Raw genomic sequence first — 15850 nt, forward strand, 5'->3', positions numbered from 1 at the left:
GGCCTTCATAAATTTACTTTCCATTCTTCACCTTCATATTAACTGTGCATTTATTTGTATGTTCCCCATGTGTCTGCATAAATATTTCTCTCATATGATATTCAGTTGTGTGTGGATTTAAGGCACAAGCATCCCCTTTCCTCTCCACTTCCTCTGTTGTTCATGCTAGAACACACACATGTTCTTCTTAGAAAGCAAAAATTTCCTCCTTCCGCATATGTGTGAGGAATCTAGACACTGCCTGCCTTTGTGTTCATCAAGGTTTATGGAGGCTGCTTAATTCATGCCTCTTGGGTGCTTTAGATTGATATTTGAGTCATTGGCATTAGTTTTGTTCATCAACTCAGTCAGCATCAATGGAAGTCATGTTCTGGACCATGTGTTTGGTGCAGAGAGAAGGAATCAGGCATGAGTTCTTCCTTCAAGAAGTCCACAGTCTCTGGGGAAATTTGGTCCTGTTCAAGAATTTCTTCTTAATATCTCATTGCAAAGTTCATCAAGTTGCCTGAAGTGAAAGATGAATCGCTAGAAGAAAGATCTTTTGGATTTCTATTGGAAAGAGAAGGGATAGCTTTTTTTTTTTTTTTTTTTTTTTTTTTTTTTTTGGTGGTGATTTTTAAGCTGAAGTCATGTAGAGAAGCTGGAGTTCCATAGTGGGAGCCAGAGGGATTGGGTAGAAGGTTCTAGGAGCTTCTTTCACACAGAAGACAGCCTAGCATGGAGCCTGAGGGTAGAGAGGCCAGATGGATACTCTTAGGAAAGCAAAGCAGGAAAGTTAACACAGCCCAGATTCTGGTTCTTCAACAACCTGTCAGACTTGTCCAGTTCTAAGGGAATAGTGCTGGACTTCAGCAAAAGACAGGAGGAAGATTGAGAGAAAATTCTCTTCAGAGAATTGAAATGACTATACTACCTTGGCATGCAAGATTTTAAAGTTCTTTTGGATTACTGTCTGTCACAAAGGGTGTTAAGTATAATTAGTCATCCTCTAAATTTAGCCCCATATTCTTTTATAGGCAACTTTTTTCTAAAACATTCAGTTTTGTTTACATGTATGTGTTTGTATAGGAGTGTACATATATGAATATAGGCACGCAAGCCAGAATAGGGCATCAGATCCCCTGGAGCTGGAGTTTGGAAGTTGTGAGCCACTTGACATGGTACTATTCTATCTTCTTTCAAATGGTGAAAACCCTTCCAAAAGACCACTGTACAAACTCTTCTTTATTTATCCATTGGTTTCTTTGCCTGTGGTACAGCAGAATATGTCTGAATGATTACTTAATCAAGGGATTTATATCTACCAAACTGGCTTATATACATTATCTTCATCCAGTAAGACTAAACATATTTCTGCCTATAAAGTTTTGGGTTCTGTTTTAGAGAGAATGAGCAACTAAGGATATTTAACACGGTGATGACTTAATATGCATTAACCATTAATGGTATGTTTCTTAAATTATCCTCTCAGATGTGTCTCTTGCTTCAGTACCTCTGTGACTGCCAGGTTCGGCACCGAATAGAAGCCATTGTAGCCTTTTCAGATGACTTTGTAGCTAAGCTCCAAGACAATCAACGGTTCAGATATAATGAAGTTATGCAAGCCTTAAACATGTCTGCCGCACTCACTGCCAGGAAAACAAAGGAGTTCCGGTCACCACCACAAGAGCAGGTACCATAGTGGAATTGGAGGGCTTCCCTCTCATTTTGGATTTTAGAGTATTCAGGATCTATATGTTACAAAACTGTGTGATAAATTATGAATGGTTTTTTTCTTTTTTTTTCTGTTGAAATTAGGCAAGTAAAAAATCTCCTTTTTGATCAGGAAGGGACTAGGTAAACGAAGGAAATAACACCGAGACTGCAGATTTTATTATCATGACAAATCTACTCTCACTGAACTTCCAAAATTCAGGAGGAATTGATGTATTTTGTAATGCTAGTTGGATTGAATGATAGACATTTTCACTTATTGGGCAGTATAATTTGTGCACATTAGAAATATGATTTTTCAATGCTCCTGAGTTCAATTTTTCTAAACCCCCATTTTTCCTTCCTTGTTGTTTTTCTCTTCTAGATTAATATGCTTCTCAATTTTAAGGATGATAAAAGTGAATGTCCCTGCCCTGAAGAAATCCGAGACCAACTTCTGGATTTCCATGAGGACCTGATGACTCACTGTGGTAAACTCATCATTCTGGTATAATCTCTGTTGCTGTGCCAATACCATGACCAAGGGCAATTTAGGAAAGTAATATTTATTTAGCTTTGGCCTATACCACCATGTCACAGTCCATCACTGGGTGAAGTCAGGGCCAGAACCCAAGCAAGAACCTGAAAAAACTGTGCAGGGATGCTGCTTGCTGACTTGCTCAGGCTTATGCTTAGCTAGCTTTCCAACCTAGCACAGCACTATTTTCATAGGGATAACATCCACAGTAGATGGTACCCTTCTGTATTAATTAATAATCAAGACAGTCCTTCACAGATATGCCCACAGACTAAATAGATAAGGAAATTACTTAGTGAGTAATAATAATTCAAGAAAAGGAAACCTGTATTTCTTTATGAAATGATGTGGTGAAGATTTGAGTTTCAATGACAGAAAATGAACATGTCATTTTTTCCAGTGATGTAGATAGCTAAATAGACAACCAGATATAAGTAAGCCAGTAGTTGGATAGATAATAGGTAAAATAGCTGACTAGATAAATATATAAATAGAGAAAGATAAAGAGATAGAAAGATGGGTGATAGATATAGCACCGGTCAGGTTATTCTGATCTTATTCTAGATGGTGTTATGAATAATGTATCACACATTAATATTTTTTATAAATGAAAACTCACTTGCCTACATATTATGTCATCTATATAACATCAATAAAATATGCCCCACACAGCAGAATTTTTGCTGTAGACATAAACTATACACTGGCTTAGGGGATCTAGTTATACTTTTTTTCTCTGCCTCTTAGGTTAAAACACTGATCGATTTGGAAGAGCTGATAGAGGCCCTAGGAATTTTAGACAGGAAAGATAGGAGTTTCAGGCAAAAATTCTCCAAAGTCACTGATGCTGAAAAGGTCATGCAAAGAGCAGAATTGATCTTTACTCCTGATGGCGCCTTTTTGTTCTTCACTTAGTGTGTGTCCTGATTGCCAATGGTTCTGGAATAACAGGAACTGGGGGAGAAGAAGAAGGAGGGAATGATGCTGAGAAGTGAATTATATTTGAGTGCTCAGGAGCAAGATAGCTTTATAGGCATTGCTAGGTGCTTGAGACCTTGCTGGGAGCTGAGGATGGAAAAGTAGAAGAGCCTGAGATTAGCTTCCAACTATGTACTGTTTTCAAATGATTTCTTTTTATACTACCTTGCTGTTAATGCCAGGAATTGAGCTGGATGAAGATGGATCCCTGGATGGAAGTAATGACTTAACAATCAGAGGACGTTTGCTGTCCCTGGTGGAAAAGGTGACCTACCTGAAGAAGAAACAAGCTGAAAAACCAGTTGCAAGTGACTCCAGAAAGTCCTGTAAGCATTTGAAAGGGTCTGGGTCCAGTGCCCAGCTGTGATACTTATTCATCCTGAGAATGAACACTACATTCAGTAGGAGGTCCTGACTTCCAGGGGTCAGCTTCAATGTTTATAGAACCCAAAAGTAGGCAGTAGCAGGAGCTGCTGTACTCGTAAGATGAGCTTGAGAGAGAGAGAGAGAGAGAGAGAGAGAGAGAGAGAGAGAGAGAGAGAGAGAGAGAGAGAGAGATCCATTGTGGAGAGCAACTTGCAGAGCTAACATTTGATATATTTGATCTGAGGCTATCAAGAGAAATCATAGATTGGGAGATGGCTCAGTTAGCAAAGTGCTTGCAGTGTAAGCATGAAGATCTGAGTTTGGATACCTAGCACACATGTAAGAAGAGGCAGTACATACCTATAATCCCAGTGTTGGGGAAGCCAAGATCTGGTGATCCCTGGGGTTTGCTTTCTAGATAGTCAATTTGAAGAGATCTCCAAGCTTTTGAGAGTTCCTGACTCAAAAGATAAGGTAGAGAATTATCCAGAAAGACATCCAACATCAGTCTCTTGTCTCCAAGCATATCATATTCATTACTACATGTGCATGTAGATACATGTGAACATGAATGCAGACATATACATGCACAGAAATTGTAAAGGGAATAACTTAGATTTCATAGGTAAATACTGTACATGATTTTTAAATGATTGTATAAAATTAACCCATTTTAAAGTTAAATAAATATTATCTGTAACTATAACTATATTTGGTTCTGAGACATTTTCAAAGGTATGCATTTTTGGTTAATTGTATACTATTTGATCAAGAATAGTGGCTGCTGACCCTTGGAACTACAAAAGCCAGCCCTGCTGGACCCTGAGATCTTCAGAAGTGTGCCTTAATTGAGAAGGAGTTATGGACCAGGACCATTGGATCCATATTTTTATCACTGCATTTCTAAGATCCTACCAATTTTAAAATACAGCACTGTTTTAGTAAAGGGTTTTTCTAGAAAAAAATAGAAATCTTATTCATAAAATTACATTTTAGAGATGAAAAAATTTGAGATAGGCCATCTTCTGCCAGAGTTCTAATGAGTTTCTAACGAGTCACATTTGCTAACATATTAATGGTTTTTACTTGTTATCTTGACAATGAGATTTTGGGATGTGTGTGAATATACTGACACTTCATTATACTATTTTTGTTTGGACAAAATTTGTAGATTTGCTTTTCCTTAAATAATTATAGGCACAAAATAAACAGCTTCTTTTGAAAACCAGCTGATGTATGAATGATAGAAATTGGGCTTCACTACCCTCTCAGCCACATCTACTCTACCTAAAATAGATGCTTCCATTTTAGTTTAAGATGTTTGGTCCTATTACTTTTAAATGGACCATGTTGCATGTTATGCCATAGACAGTCTTGTATGTCTGATAGGATTTTTCAGTTTAGTTAAAATTGAACAATCAAACCCTTTAGAGACATTTTAAGTGGCAATTTAGATCCAAATTTAAATAAAACCATATCCATGTAGCAGAAAACTTAATTGAGGAAATAGCTTGATAACCAAGCACCACATTATGCTTTCCATGGTAGACCTTTAGAGGTGGAGTGATGTCAAACCTTCTGGGAAGAAAACCAGAGAAAAAAGTGAATTAAAGTAAAAGTGAGGACACCTTGTGTCCTTGGACAGATTTGCCACTTTTCTGTTCTTCTGATAAAAATATCCTAACAAAAAGCAAATTAGGGAAGAAAGGCATATTAGGACTTACAATTCCAATGGGGATAGAGACCCTCATGGTGAGGAAGTTGTAGCAGCAGAAGCATGAGGCCATCAGAACACATTCATTGCACATAAGAAACAGAGAGAACAGAAAACCCCAAAGCCCTTCCCCAGGGATATACTTCCTCTAACAAGTCTGTACCTTCTAAAGGGACCATAGCTTTCCCAAACAGGGCTACCCAATGTGGAGCAAGTGTTCCAATACAAGAGCCTGTGAGGGACATTTCTTATTTAAACCATAACAGTCTATAATTTTGAAATAGCTCATCTTAATTATAACAAATATTATTTAGGCAAAAGTGCTTATATTTTCTCATCCTTAATAAACTACATCTGATCTCTTTGGAAAGTGTTGTGATATTTAAAGATCATTTGTCAAGATTATTTCCAGTGACCTTAATGTGTCCCTAACTTTTGTGATACCAGTTTGGGGGTATGAGGTTATAGAGTTGGAATGTCTAACTGTTGTCTTCTTTCCCCACGTGACACATACGTGCCATGCAGCCAGTCTCCAGCAATTGATTTCTGAAACTATGGTGCGTTGGGCTCAAGAGTCTGTCATCGAGGACCCTGAGCTGGTGAGGGCCATGTTTGTGTTGCTGCATCGACAGTATGATGGCATCGGGGGTCTAGTCCGGGCATTGCCAAAGACCTACACTATCAATGGCGTCTCTGTGGAGGATACCATCAACCTGCTTGCATCACTTGGTCAGATACGATCTCTGCTGAGTGTGAGGATGGGCAAAGAAGAAGAGAAGCTGATGATTCGTGGTCTGGGGTAAACTATTTAGCCATAAGAATCTTTGTCTTATGCATGTCTTCTCATTTCATCAAGTTAGCAATGCATAAAAATACTAATACTAAAGCTCTGACTGGATTATGGGATGATGTCAAGTATTTTTTTCCCTGGAAATTAAGATTTTCAACCAAGTTAGAAAGTTGTTTACTGTGTTATGGGCAACCTAGGTTGGGGTTCATCCCTGAAGAAAACTGACCCTTCATTCCTTAGTACTGTATGGAGCTCTTCAGGATTATGGCCTTGTGAGCCTTCCTCCATCTACACTGAATGTGGTCTTATGAAAGTCTTATTATAGGCATAAGTTGATAGTTCATGTTTATGGTACTCCTGTTTGTCCAGAAGACATTTTGCACAAATATATACCTTTTCACATTGAATGATGCACTAAAAAATTGATAAACAATGAAACGTAACTAATTTGACAGATTAAGATGCTAATGGGGTATTGATACATATCAACTAGGTTGTTTTTCAGCCCCTCAGTAATGTGCAATTATGTGTAAAAACACACTGGAATCTGTGACACTGACAGATGACCACTTACTAGCAGAAGATAATACAAAAGCTTTTCTCTGTCCATTGGATGCTGGAAAGAGAAGACAGGGAACCAAATTTTTATAATTCAACATCATAAGTTTATATTTCTTGAGCATTAGGGGTTAACATTGATGTCCTCCATCTTTAGGAGTGGGAGTAAAATGATTATTATTTTTTCAGTGATCATTGGAAATTAGGGTTCTAAGTTGTAGAAATCCAAATAGTAGCAAAAATAAAAGCAATGCAGATTACATGAGGTTTAAAAAATATAGAAAAACTGTAGAAATATGGAGTGGACAATCGTAGTAGGCATTGAAAAATATTTATAAAATTATAATTAGGGGCAGGCAGTGTAGCATACCCTTAATTTCAGCATTTGAGAGGCAGAGACTGAGGCAGGTGGATATCTGTGAGTTTGGGGCCAGTCTGGTCTATAAAATGAAACATTGTCTCAAACAAAAATAGATTATAATTGGGTAAATATTAGGGAAAATAGAGGTAAAACTGTCAGGCTGCATGAATGAAATAGAAGACAAAGAAATAACTAAGAATGGGGTCAGAGAGATGTCTCAGTGGTTGCATGTACTTGCTACTCTTGTATGGGACTCAAGTTGGGTTCCCAGCTCCAACATTTGGCAGATTAAAGTTGCCTACAACCCCAGGTATTCTAAGGTCCTAGCATCTGCATCAAAAGTGTACACACCAACACACATCCACATAATTAAGAAAAAAATAGAAAAACTTGCTTTCTCTTGTATGAACTAAAACACAGTCCAGAAGAATTAAAATGATAAAGATGTCATCTTTATCACTTAACACATCCACCCACCCCACACACACAAATTTCATCCCACAGAACAATACTATGTATTACTTATGAGCCTGATGATTGGAAGATTATATTTCATATTCACCATAATGGGAACACACTGAAAATACAAGTGTGCTAATATGGTGAATTTAGAAATAGAAAAATCTATGCCAATAAGCAAACATTGTGTCCTCCATTCTTGGTTTACAATGGGTCCAAATATTTTAATGGAAGCCAATTATGTATGGGGAGTGTATGTTTTCTTTAACTAAGATAATGAAAAACAAAGTCATCCAGGAGTTAGAAAGATTACTTGCTACTAAACATTATCCATAATATGTTCCATTAACAAATAAATTGCTTATTAATTATACAACTGAAAACTATATTAGGTAATAAAATTCTACTTTTGCTTTTTGTTATGTAAAAGATGTGCTTAGTAAATGCCAACCTACCTACTGGGCAGCCCATTTGCCTAAAAGAAATGTGTGTGTGTGTGTGTGTGTGTGTGTGTGTGTGTGTATTTCAAATGTTTTTGTGAGTAATATAGTGAAAAAAATGAAAGAGATTTTAGGGTATCAGGGTAGTTTTCAATTGAGAGAGAGGGAAAAGGAGAGATAGGGAGAGAGAGAGAGAGAGAGAGAGAGAGAGAGAGAGAGAGAGAGAGAGAGAGAGAGAGAGAGAGACTGCTGTCATATTATTGCTTTAGCCTGGACAAGAAAATATTGCCTGTGAAGGACTCTTGTATTGACTTATTGATGCTGAAATTGATGTCAAGGGAACTTTTTTCATTTATGGTTAGTGATGCTTCTGGCACAGCCTGAGGATCCTTGGAAATATCACAATGTAATATTTAAGGCAGAAATGATGTTAGAATTGTTCTAAGTTCCATCTGCTACATTTTCTTTAAATTGTCATCATAATTGGGGGGTGGAGGCTCTTTGTACTCCTGACTACATACACCCAGTTTCTCTCAGATAATAAGCCTTGCATTCAGGCATATTATAGACTTAACTATACAGTAGAAATATAGTAGAAAATAGCAAAAGATAACGCTATTATGATTATGTATAGAACCATGGAATGTAGCACTAAAAATTGCAGATACATGAAAAGCAGACACCCAATGAATTTCTAAAGACTTCATATAAATGTGACATAATGCTGATTATTGCTTCAGTATAAATGAAAGCTGGATGTCCACAAAATTAAAAACACTTAACCAGCATACATTTACATTTCTAGTATATATACTTGTAAGGCGTATAGTTTTTCCACCTGCTGCCTGGTCTTGTCCCACCACCGCGCCAACCCCAAATAATGCACAGAGACTCTGTATTTGATACAATGCTATTGGCCAGGTGCTAGTTTCTTATTGGCTAGCTCTGTCTTAATTATTAACCCATTTGTGTTAATCTATGTATTTCCACGTGGTCTTCTTACCCAGAGCCGGCTGCCGCGTACTGCTCTCTCCAGACTCTCCATCTTGGCTCCTCCTTCCTACTTCTTTCCTCCTCATCTCCTAGTCCTGCCTATCTTCCTTTCCTATTGGCCAACAGTGCTTTTTCATTAACCAGTATGAGAAACATATACAGAATGACATCTCCCATCATATACTTAGGACATGCCATATCATTGAGAGGAACAGATAGCTTGCACATCACTTTGGTGAGATTATGACTATTGGAGTGAAAAAGTGATTGAACTCATTAGTATTTATGATGTTTATCATCACACTTTTGTTTCCAGGCACAAAAGTTATTTCTAAAGATGCATTAGAATCTCAGATAAATGCCTCTGTGCCCTTTATTCTGAGCTCTGCTTTACTGCTGTCTCTCCTGTTCTTTCTAGAGATATCATGAATAACAAAGTGTTTTACCAGCACCCCAATCTCATGAGGGCCCTTGGAATGCACGAAACAGTGATGGAAGTCATGGTGAATGTCCTTGGAGGAGGCGAGTCCAAGGTAAACTGCAGACCTTGACTTCAAGGATCATGTTTGGTATAACTTTCTGTAGGGCATGGGCCACAGAGAAACTGCAAGGGTGTTTATTTCTTTAGTAGACTGTTGTTAAAGGAACACAGATTGTCACTCACACACATGCATATGCAGCATGCACACACACCTTTGAGAGTAAGAATTATAGATGTCTATTTGAATTTTCCTTAAATCAAAAAAGAAGTTCCTACCCTATGCTTTGTCATATGTTGTCTCCTAAATCAGTCTACTTAAAGGATATTCAGCAACTTAAAAATAACATATTAGTTTTTAAAAAGCACATCCCACAAAGACAAGGCAAACCCCCAGACCAGCCACAGGAGCACACAACAGTGGAGCACAAACGAGCCAAACAAGCGGACAGGAACTGGAATGGGTTTATGGAAGACAAAACAGGAGGTTAGAAGAACAGGAGACCACATTTTATACCAGCAGCTCATAATCGACATACAAAGTCATGCCTAAATTTAATCTACCCCATATGTATAGCGGGCAGCCTGCCCCATGTATAGGCAAATGTATAAAGACCTTCACAATGTATTGAGATCAGGAAGAAGCATGTAGGGTAAGTTGAGAGGCATGTGTCAATGCTGCCCAGATGGCCAGTCTTCCCAGGACCTTTGCAGGGAAGTGGTATGTAAGGCAGGGAGGTGTGAAATGCTGGAATGTCAACAACAACAATAGATGCTGATGCTGATAAAACTCCAAGTTCTGAATTTACTGTTCCTAAGTTCTTAACATCCCTATTTTCTGAATTTTATAAAACAAAATCAGAGGGATTATGTAGTCTCCCAGGTAGGCACAGGCATATCCAGGTAGCATAGCTGTGTCTGTGTCAGTATGATTTATTAGCTGGTCTCTGATTACCTGTAAGTTTAAGGCTAATTGAAGACACAATAGGGAATGCAGGTGGGATTTTCAAATCAGTGTCAGGCTTGATATGATATTTAGTGCCTTGACAACTCAGTGCGTTATAGGTTGCAGGTTTAAAGGTTTTCAGTATCTGAGCTTGGTTTTCATGGGTGTAGATGGGTTGACAGTGTTGTGGTGGCCTCACCTTCTTAGCTCAATCTTATCATTTGTTTCAGCAACTAACCAGTACTCTTTATATAGGAAATCACCTTCCCCAAGATGGTGGCCAACTGCTGTCGTTTTCTGTGTTACTTCTGCCGTATAAGTAGGCAGAATCAGAAAGCCATGTTTGATCATCTCAGTTATTTACTGGAAAACAGTAGTGTTGGTCTTGGTAAGTTAATGCATGATATTAATTTAATCTTTAAATGAAAAATAAGCTGTATAGCAGTTGGAGAGGTGTCTTGGTCATTAAGAGTAGTTGCTGCTCTTGCAGAGGACTGGTGCTCTGTTCCTATAACTGACGTTACCTGGCTCATAAAAGCTTGTAATTATAGCTCCAAGAGATTTAATGGCTTCTTCTGAACTCCACAGGTACCCTTATTCATGCATATGTGCACACACTTGCACATACACACATACATAAATAATAAAATAAATATTAAAAATAAGACATATTAAACTTCAATGTCAATATATGGACAGAGGATATTCTTAAAAGAATGACAGAGACAGAGATATTGACATGGGCCAATGGGTGAGTGAAGAGGTGTTCACTAATCCTCACTAACCCTCACTAATCCTCACTAATCCTCAGGCAAGTACAGATTAGAACCACATGGAGCTATCACCTCACACCCTCTAGAAGGGGCATTTTTAGGAAGATAAATAATGGTAACTATTGACAAGGGTGTAGGGGAAAGGAATACCAGAACACTTATGATGGAATCACAGTTGCTCTAACCTTTATGGAAAACAGTGTGGAAGTTCTGGAAAAAGTTAAAAGTAGAATCCCAGAGCTTGAAAGATGGCTCATTGGATAAAGACTCTTGGCACCAGGCCTGATGACCTGGGTTCTGTCTCTGGACCCATATGGTGGAAGGAGAGAACTGACTCTCAGAAGCTGTCCTTTGTATTTAACATGCACACTATGACATGGGCATGCCCATGTGTGTATGTATGCACACACACAAACACATAAATAGAATATTAACATAAAAATACAATTAAAATATGATACATGAATTTGCCATCAGTATACATGCCACAGAAAGGAAAATCAGTATGTTAAGGGCATATTTCACTCCCATGTTCATGGCAATTCTTTCTCAATAGCCAAGATATAAAGCCACAGTCTCAAGATAAATAAGCAGATAGACAAAGAAAATATGGTTTAAATAAGCACAATGCACAATCAGATTGAAATTTCATCAATTTTGGCAGTGGATGGCCTACATGATATTACATTAAATCAAGTGCTGTGTTCTCACTCTGTGTGAATCTGAAAACACAGAGTCCTCTGAAGCAGACAATGCAGCTGGAGTGACAGGTCCTGAGAGACCCAGACTTGAACATATCAGTCAAAGGTTATAAAATGTGACAATATGTGGTGTCTCATGCCTGTAATCCCAGCACTTGAGTAACTGAAGCAAGTAGATCATCCTGGGTTTGAGATCAATCTGGGCAACATAGTGAGTTCTGGGTCAGCCTGAGCTGCATTATGGGATCCTGTATCACCTGAACCCCAGATGAGGATACAAATTTTGACTTAGATAGTAGGCACATCAGTTAATTTTCTTACTATTGTGATTGATATCTGACAAAATACAGCTTAAGAAAAGGAAGAGTAATTCTGGCTTACTCTTTGTGGCTCTAAAGTGTTATTGTAGGGAAGGAATGGTGGCAGTGGCAATTTCTGATGTGGCAGTGGCTGGGAAGCAGAGAGAAAGGAAGAGGCAGCACTCATCTGTCCTAATCCTTTTGCTTCAGTCCAAGCCCTCTGCCCATGGAATGGTGCCACCCATATTTATGGTGGGTCTTCCCAATCAATTAACCCAACCTAAAATCACATTCACAGATATGGCCAGAGGCTAGCCACCTGAGAGATTTCTTTATACTGCTTAGTTTATAATAATTTTAATGATCATAACACCCAAATACATGATTGCTACAGTCAACATTATATTTTTAAAAATCACTGAGTAGATCTAAAGTGTTCTCATCACAAAACTTGGTAAGACTCTGATGTCTTGCATGTTCATTCATGCAACTGAGTCTTTTCACAGCCTGTACCTATTTCAATCCCAATAAATGTACACAGTTTTAGTTGCCAAAGAGATTACATTGATTCAGGCTACTATAATATACATGTCATTTAGGTATTAGTGTGGGAAGTTGTGTTTTCTTATGCTATACTCCTAGTTCTCGCACAATCCAGATAATATTTCTTCTTCACATGAATTAGCTTCACCAGCCATGAGAGGTTCAACTCCCTTGGATGTGGCCGCAGCTTCAGTTATGGACAACAATGAACTTGCCCTTGCTCTACGGGAGCCGGATCTGGAGAAGGTGAGCCATGCTCCTGTCTGTATTGTCTGTGAAATGTACCTTTGGTGCAGTTGTCATGTGATTATCTTAGTATAATCACATGTGCTGTAGTGATAGTCATATCATGTCATGTGATTATAATTCTGTCTTATAATATATCTTATATTTGGCTTAATTATGCTTCCCATTCTGTAACACTGGCTGTGATGAAGATTAAGAAGTTTAGGAAGGGTTGTCTCTCTTACTACAAAAATTTTCTGTGAAATAGGAAACATCTTTCAATGACTTGAAGATGGAGGTTTCTGTCCTGCCAGGTCCTGCTGCTGCTTCAGCTCCAAATAAGCACACAGAGATATATTAAACTATTGGCTGATGGTTAGGGCTTCTTTCTGGCTAGCTCTGTCTTGATTATTAACACACACACACACACACACACACACACACATATATATACACATACATATATATATTGCCATATTGCCATGAGGCGGTGGTTTACCCCTAATCCAGCATGTTACTCCTTCAGCAGCATCGTATCTCTTGATGGCCTTCCTCTCTTTCCTCTCCCCAGCATTCTCCTGGTCTGATAGCCCCACCTATTCTTCCTGCCTGGCTATTGACCAAACAGTGTTTCATTCATCAACCAATAAGAGAAACATATATACAGAAGGACATTCCCTATCAATGACTGGTGTAGTTTTTTCCATAATATTTAAGACTATAATTTTAGTTTCTCTAAGGATATTTTTGTCCTAAGCATATTTTTGTCCTCTCATGTATACATTTTCTATCACACAAATATTCATATATTCCTGTGAAGATGTCAGTGAAATTGCAAGGCTGGGAATTCTAAGCATATCTAACCATGTGTGTTGACCAGCATGCATGGAATGTCCCCCAAAGTATGGCTGCATAAGCCTTTCATGTGATCATTTGTGTCTTTTCTCGAATTCCTGTCTGTTGTTTCTTCACAGACATGGATCATCTTAAAAGGATTTCCTCATCTTCTTCCCAGGACTGCCCAAAGGCTTCCTGTGTTACTCAATGTAAAAGTAAAAGACACAAGTTTATGGCAGTGCCATTCACCCTATATTGTTCTGCTTCCATAAACCAATACTATCATGTCCCTTCTCTTTCTTCTTGTCACACAGATCTCACTATAGTTGAACATGCCAGAATATGTCCCCATCTCACAGCTTTTGTACTTACTGTTCCTCCCTCATGCCATGTCTTTCCTTACCCCTTTTAGCCTGTGGCTCTTTGTCAGATATCTTTTCATTGTGACTACAGAGTCATGTTTGTGATTAGCTCTTCCAAGCTCCACTGTTTAAAGTTGGAAGTCATTCTTGCTTTCTTTAGCTCTTCCTATTATTTTTTATGACTTTATTTTCTCTTATTTAAAGCACACACACACACACACACACACACACACACACACACACGGTTTCCATTTATTTGATCACTTGTGTTGTATATGTGTACACATGCACACATATAATGTATATATTCATATAACATTTAACAGGAAATCTTTCTGAGAAATGAAGTTCCATAACATCTTTGTGATACAAATATAATAGAATGTACCTCCCTAAATAAGACATCTTCAGCATCTCTAGAGGCTATGCTCTTTGAGGACCAAGATCATATATGAGTTCCATAATTATTTGACACTGTTAGGTAGCTCACATTCAAGTTAAAAATTGATATATTTATATGTTTCTAAAAATCCACTTCCTACTGATATTGCTATTGGTGATGTCAGCATTTTTTGCAAATGTTTTCCCAGCTTTAGGGAAGGTGTTGGCACTGGGGGGATACCTGGATGCCCCTGTTACAGGTGTAAGCAGTGAGCATTTTCCTAGTCCCATGACATTCCTGATCAGCACCATGAAGCTTCCCATCTCTTACAGTGGAGACTTTGCTTTATACATCACTTAAAGACTTTTTGTTTATATATCCCTTTAAAATAGTTAATATCTTAACCCTTGATAATGCCAAATATAGAGGGACAGTATGGAACAACTGGATACCTTCACTAAGGAGATATTGAATGAATGTTCCACAGTGAGTCTAAAAAGCCTCCTAAGACTTTATCAGTTTAAACATGCATTCCTTACAATGATGTACACATAGCCTTCACATTTTTAGGGATTTGCTCAGCGGAAAGGAATCCATCACAATCCACAGCTAAAACATCCACCACTGTAAAGATTAAGAAGTGAAGCTGTGGACTATCTGTCCATGTACAATGGATTGCTATTCAGCAATACAAAATAATTCAGTATTAACTTATACTACAATGTGGCCGAATCTTAAAATCATTATACTACATAATAGAACTCAGGTGCTGGAAGGTACATGCTACAAAATTCCATGTGTGAATAGTATTGGAAATGAAAGCTAATTTGTACTGAAGGAAAGAATTCATTGGGGGCTAGATGTGTAGAGAGAAAGGGATTACAAAGGGCACAGGGTATCCTGGAAGGAAGATGGGATGTTGTAGGCTGTTTTCAGACATCTTCTCTTTTCAAATCATGTCAAATTCATACCTTAAATTGACCAACTTCTTGAACATCACTTGTCTCAATGCTACAGACATAAAACTTTTAGCTATAGCATTTGTTTCTAAGCTGTATAGAACTCTGTCAAATTATTCTTGCAATGCTTTGTCACAATTGGCTATTGCTTCTTTAAGGATGGGTTTCTTTTTATGTCCCAATCTCTCATGAAATACTAAGCATTATCAGTATGCCTAGGAAATGAAATATCTTAAAGATAAACCAGACAGTCATTTTTCATGTGTTAGTTTCAGTGGCACTGAAAAGTACTGCTGAATGGCAGTCTGAGTATGTCTTGTCCATGATGCTTGAAATCCATTGTGACCCAGTTGTTAGCATTTTCTGGATTACAAAAAATTAATGCGCACACATAATGAAGTATCTGATTCAGCATTTCTAGTGCACTTGACTTTTGAATTTGACCTGTCATCTGAA

At 38.0% G+C, this 15850-nt stretch overlaps 1 protein-coding gene across 1 annotated transcript in view; it reads left to right on the top strand.

Annotated features, from left to right (window-relative positions):
* Window positions 1-15850, top strand: part of Ryr2 (ryanodine receptor 2) — a 548210-nt gene that overhangs the window by 375852 nt on the left and 156508 nt on the right. Inside the window, exons 38-44 of the mRNA XM_051194750.1 lie at window positions 1472-1672; window positions 2078-2183; window positions 3391-3534; window positions 5814-6087; window positions 9308-9422; window positions 10569-10701; window positions 12772-12875. Of these exons, the coding sequence (XP_051050707.1) occupies window positions 1472-1672; window positions 2078-2183; window positions 3391-3534; window positions 5814-6087; window positions 9308-9422; window positions 10569-10701; window positions 12772-12875 (1077 nt within the window). The remainder of the gene's footprint in view (window positions 1-1471; window positions 1673-2077; window positions 2184-3390; window positions 3535-5813; window positions 6088-9307; window positions 9423-10568; window positions 10702-12771; window positions 12876-15850) is intronic.

The sequence above is a fragment of the Phodopus roborovskii genome, unplaced genomic scaffold (assembly GCF_943737965.1).
Source record: "Phodopus roborovskii unplaced genomic scaffold, PHOROB, whole genome shotgun sequence".
NCBI lineage: Eukaryota > Metazoa > Chordata > Mammalia > Rodentia > Cricetidae > Phodopus > Phodopus roborovskii.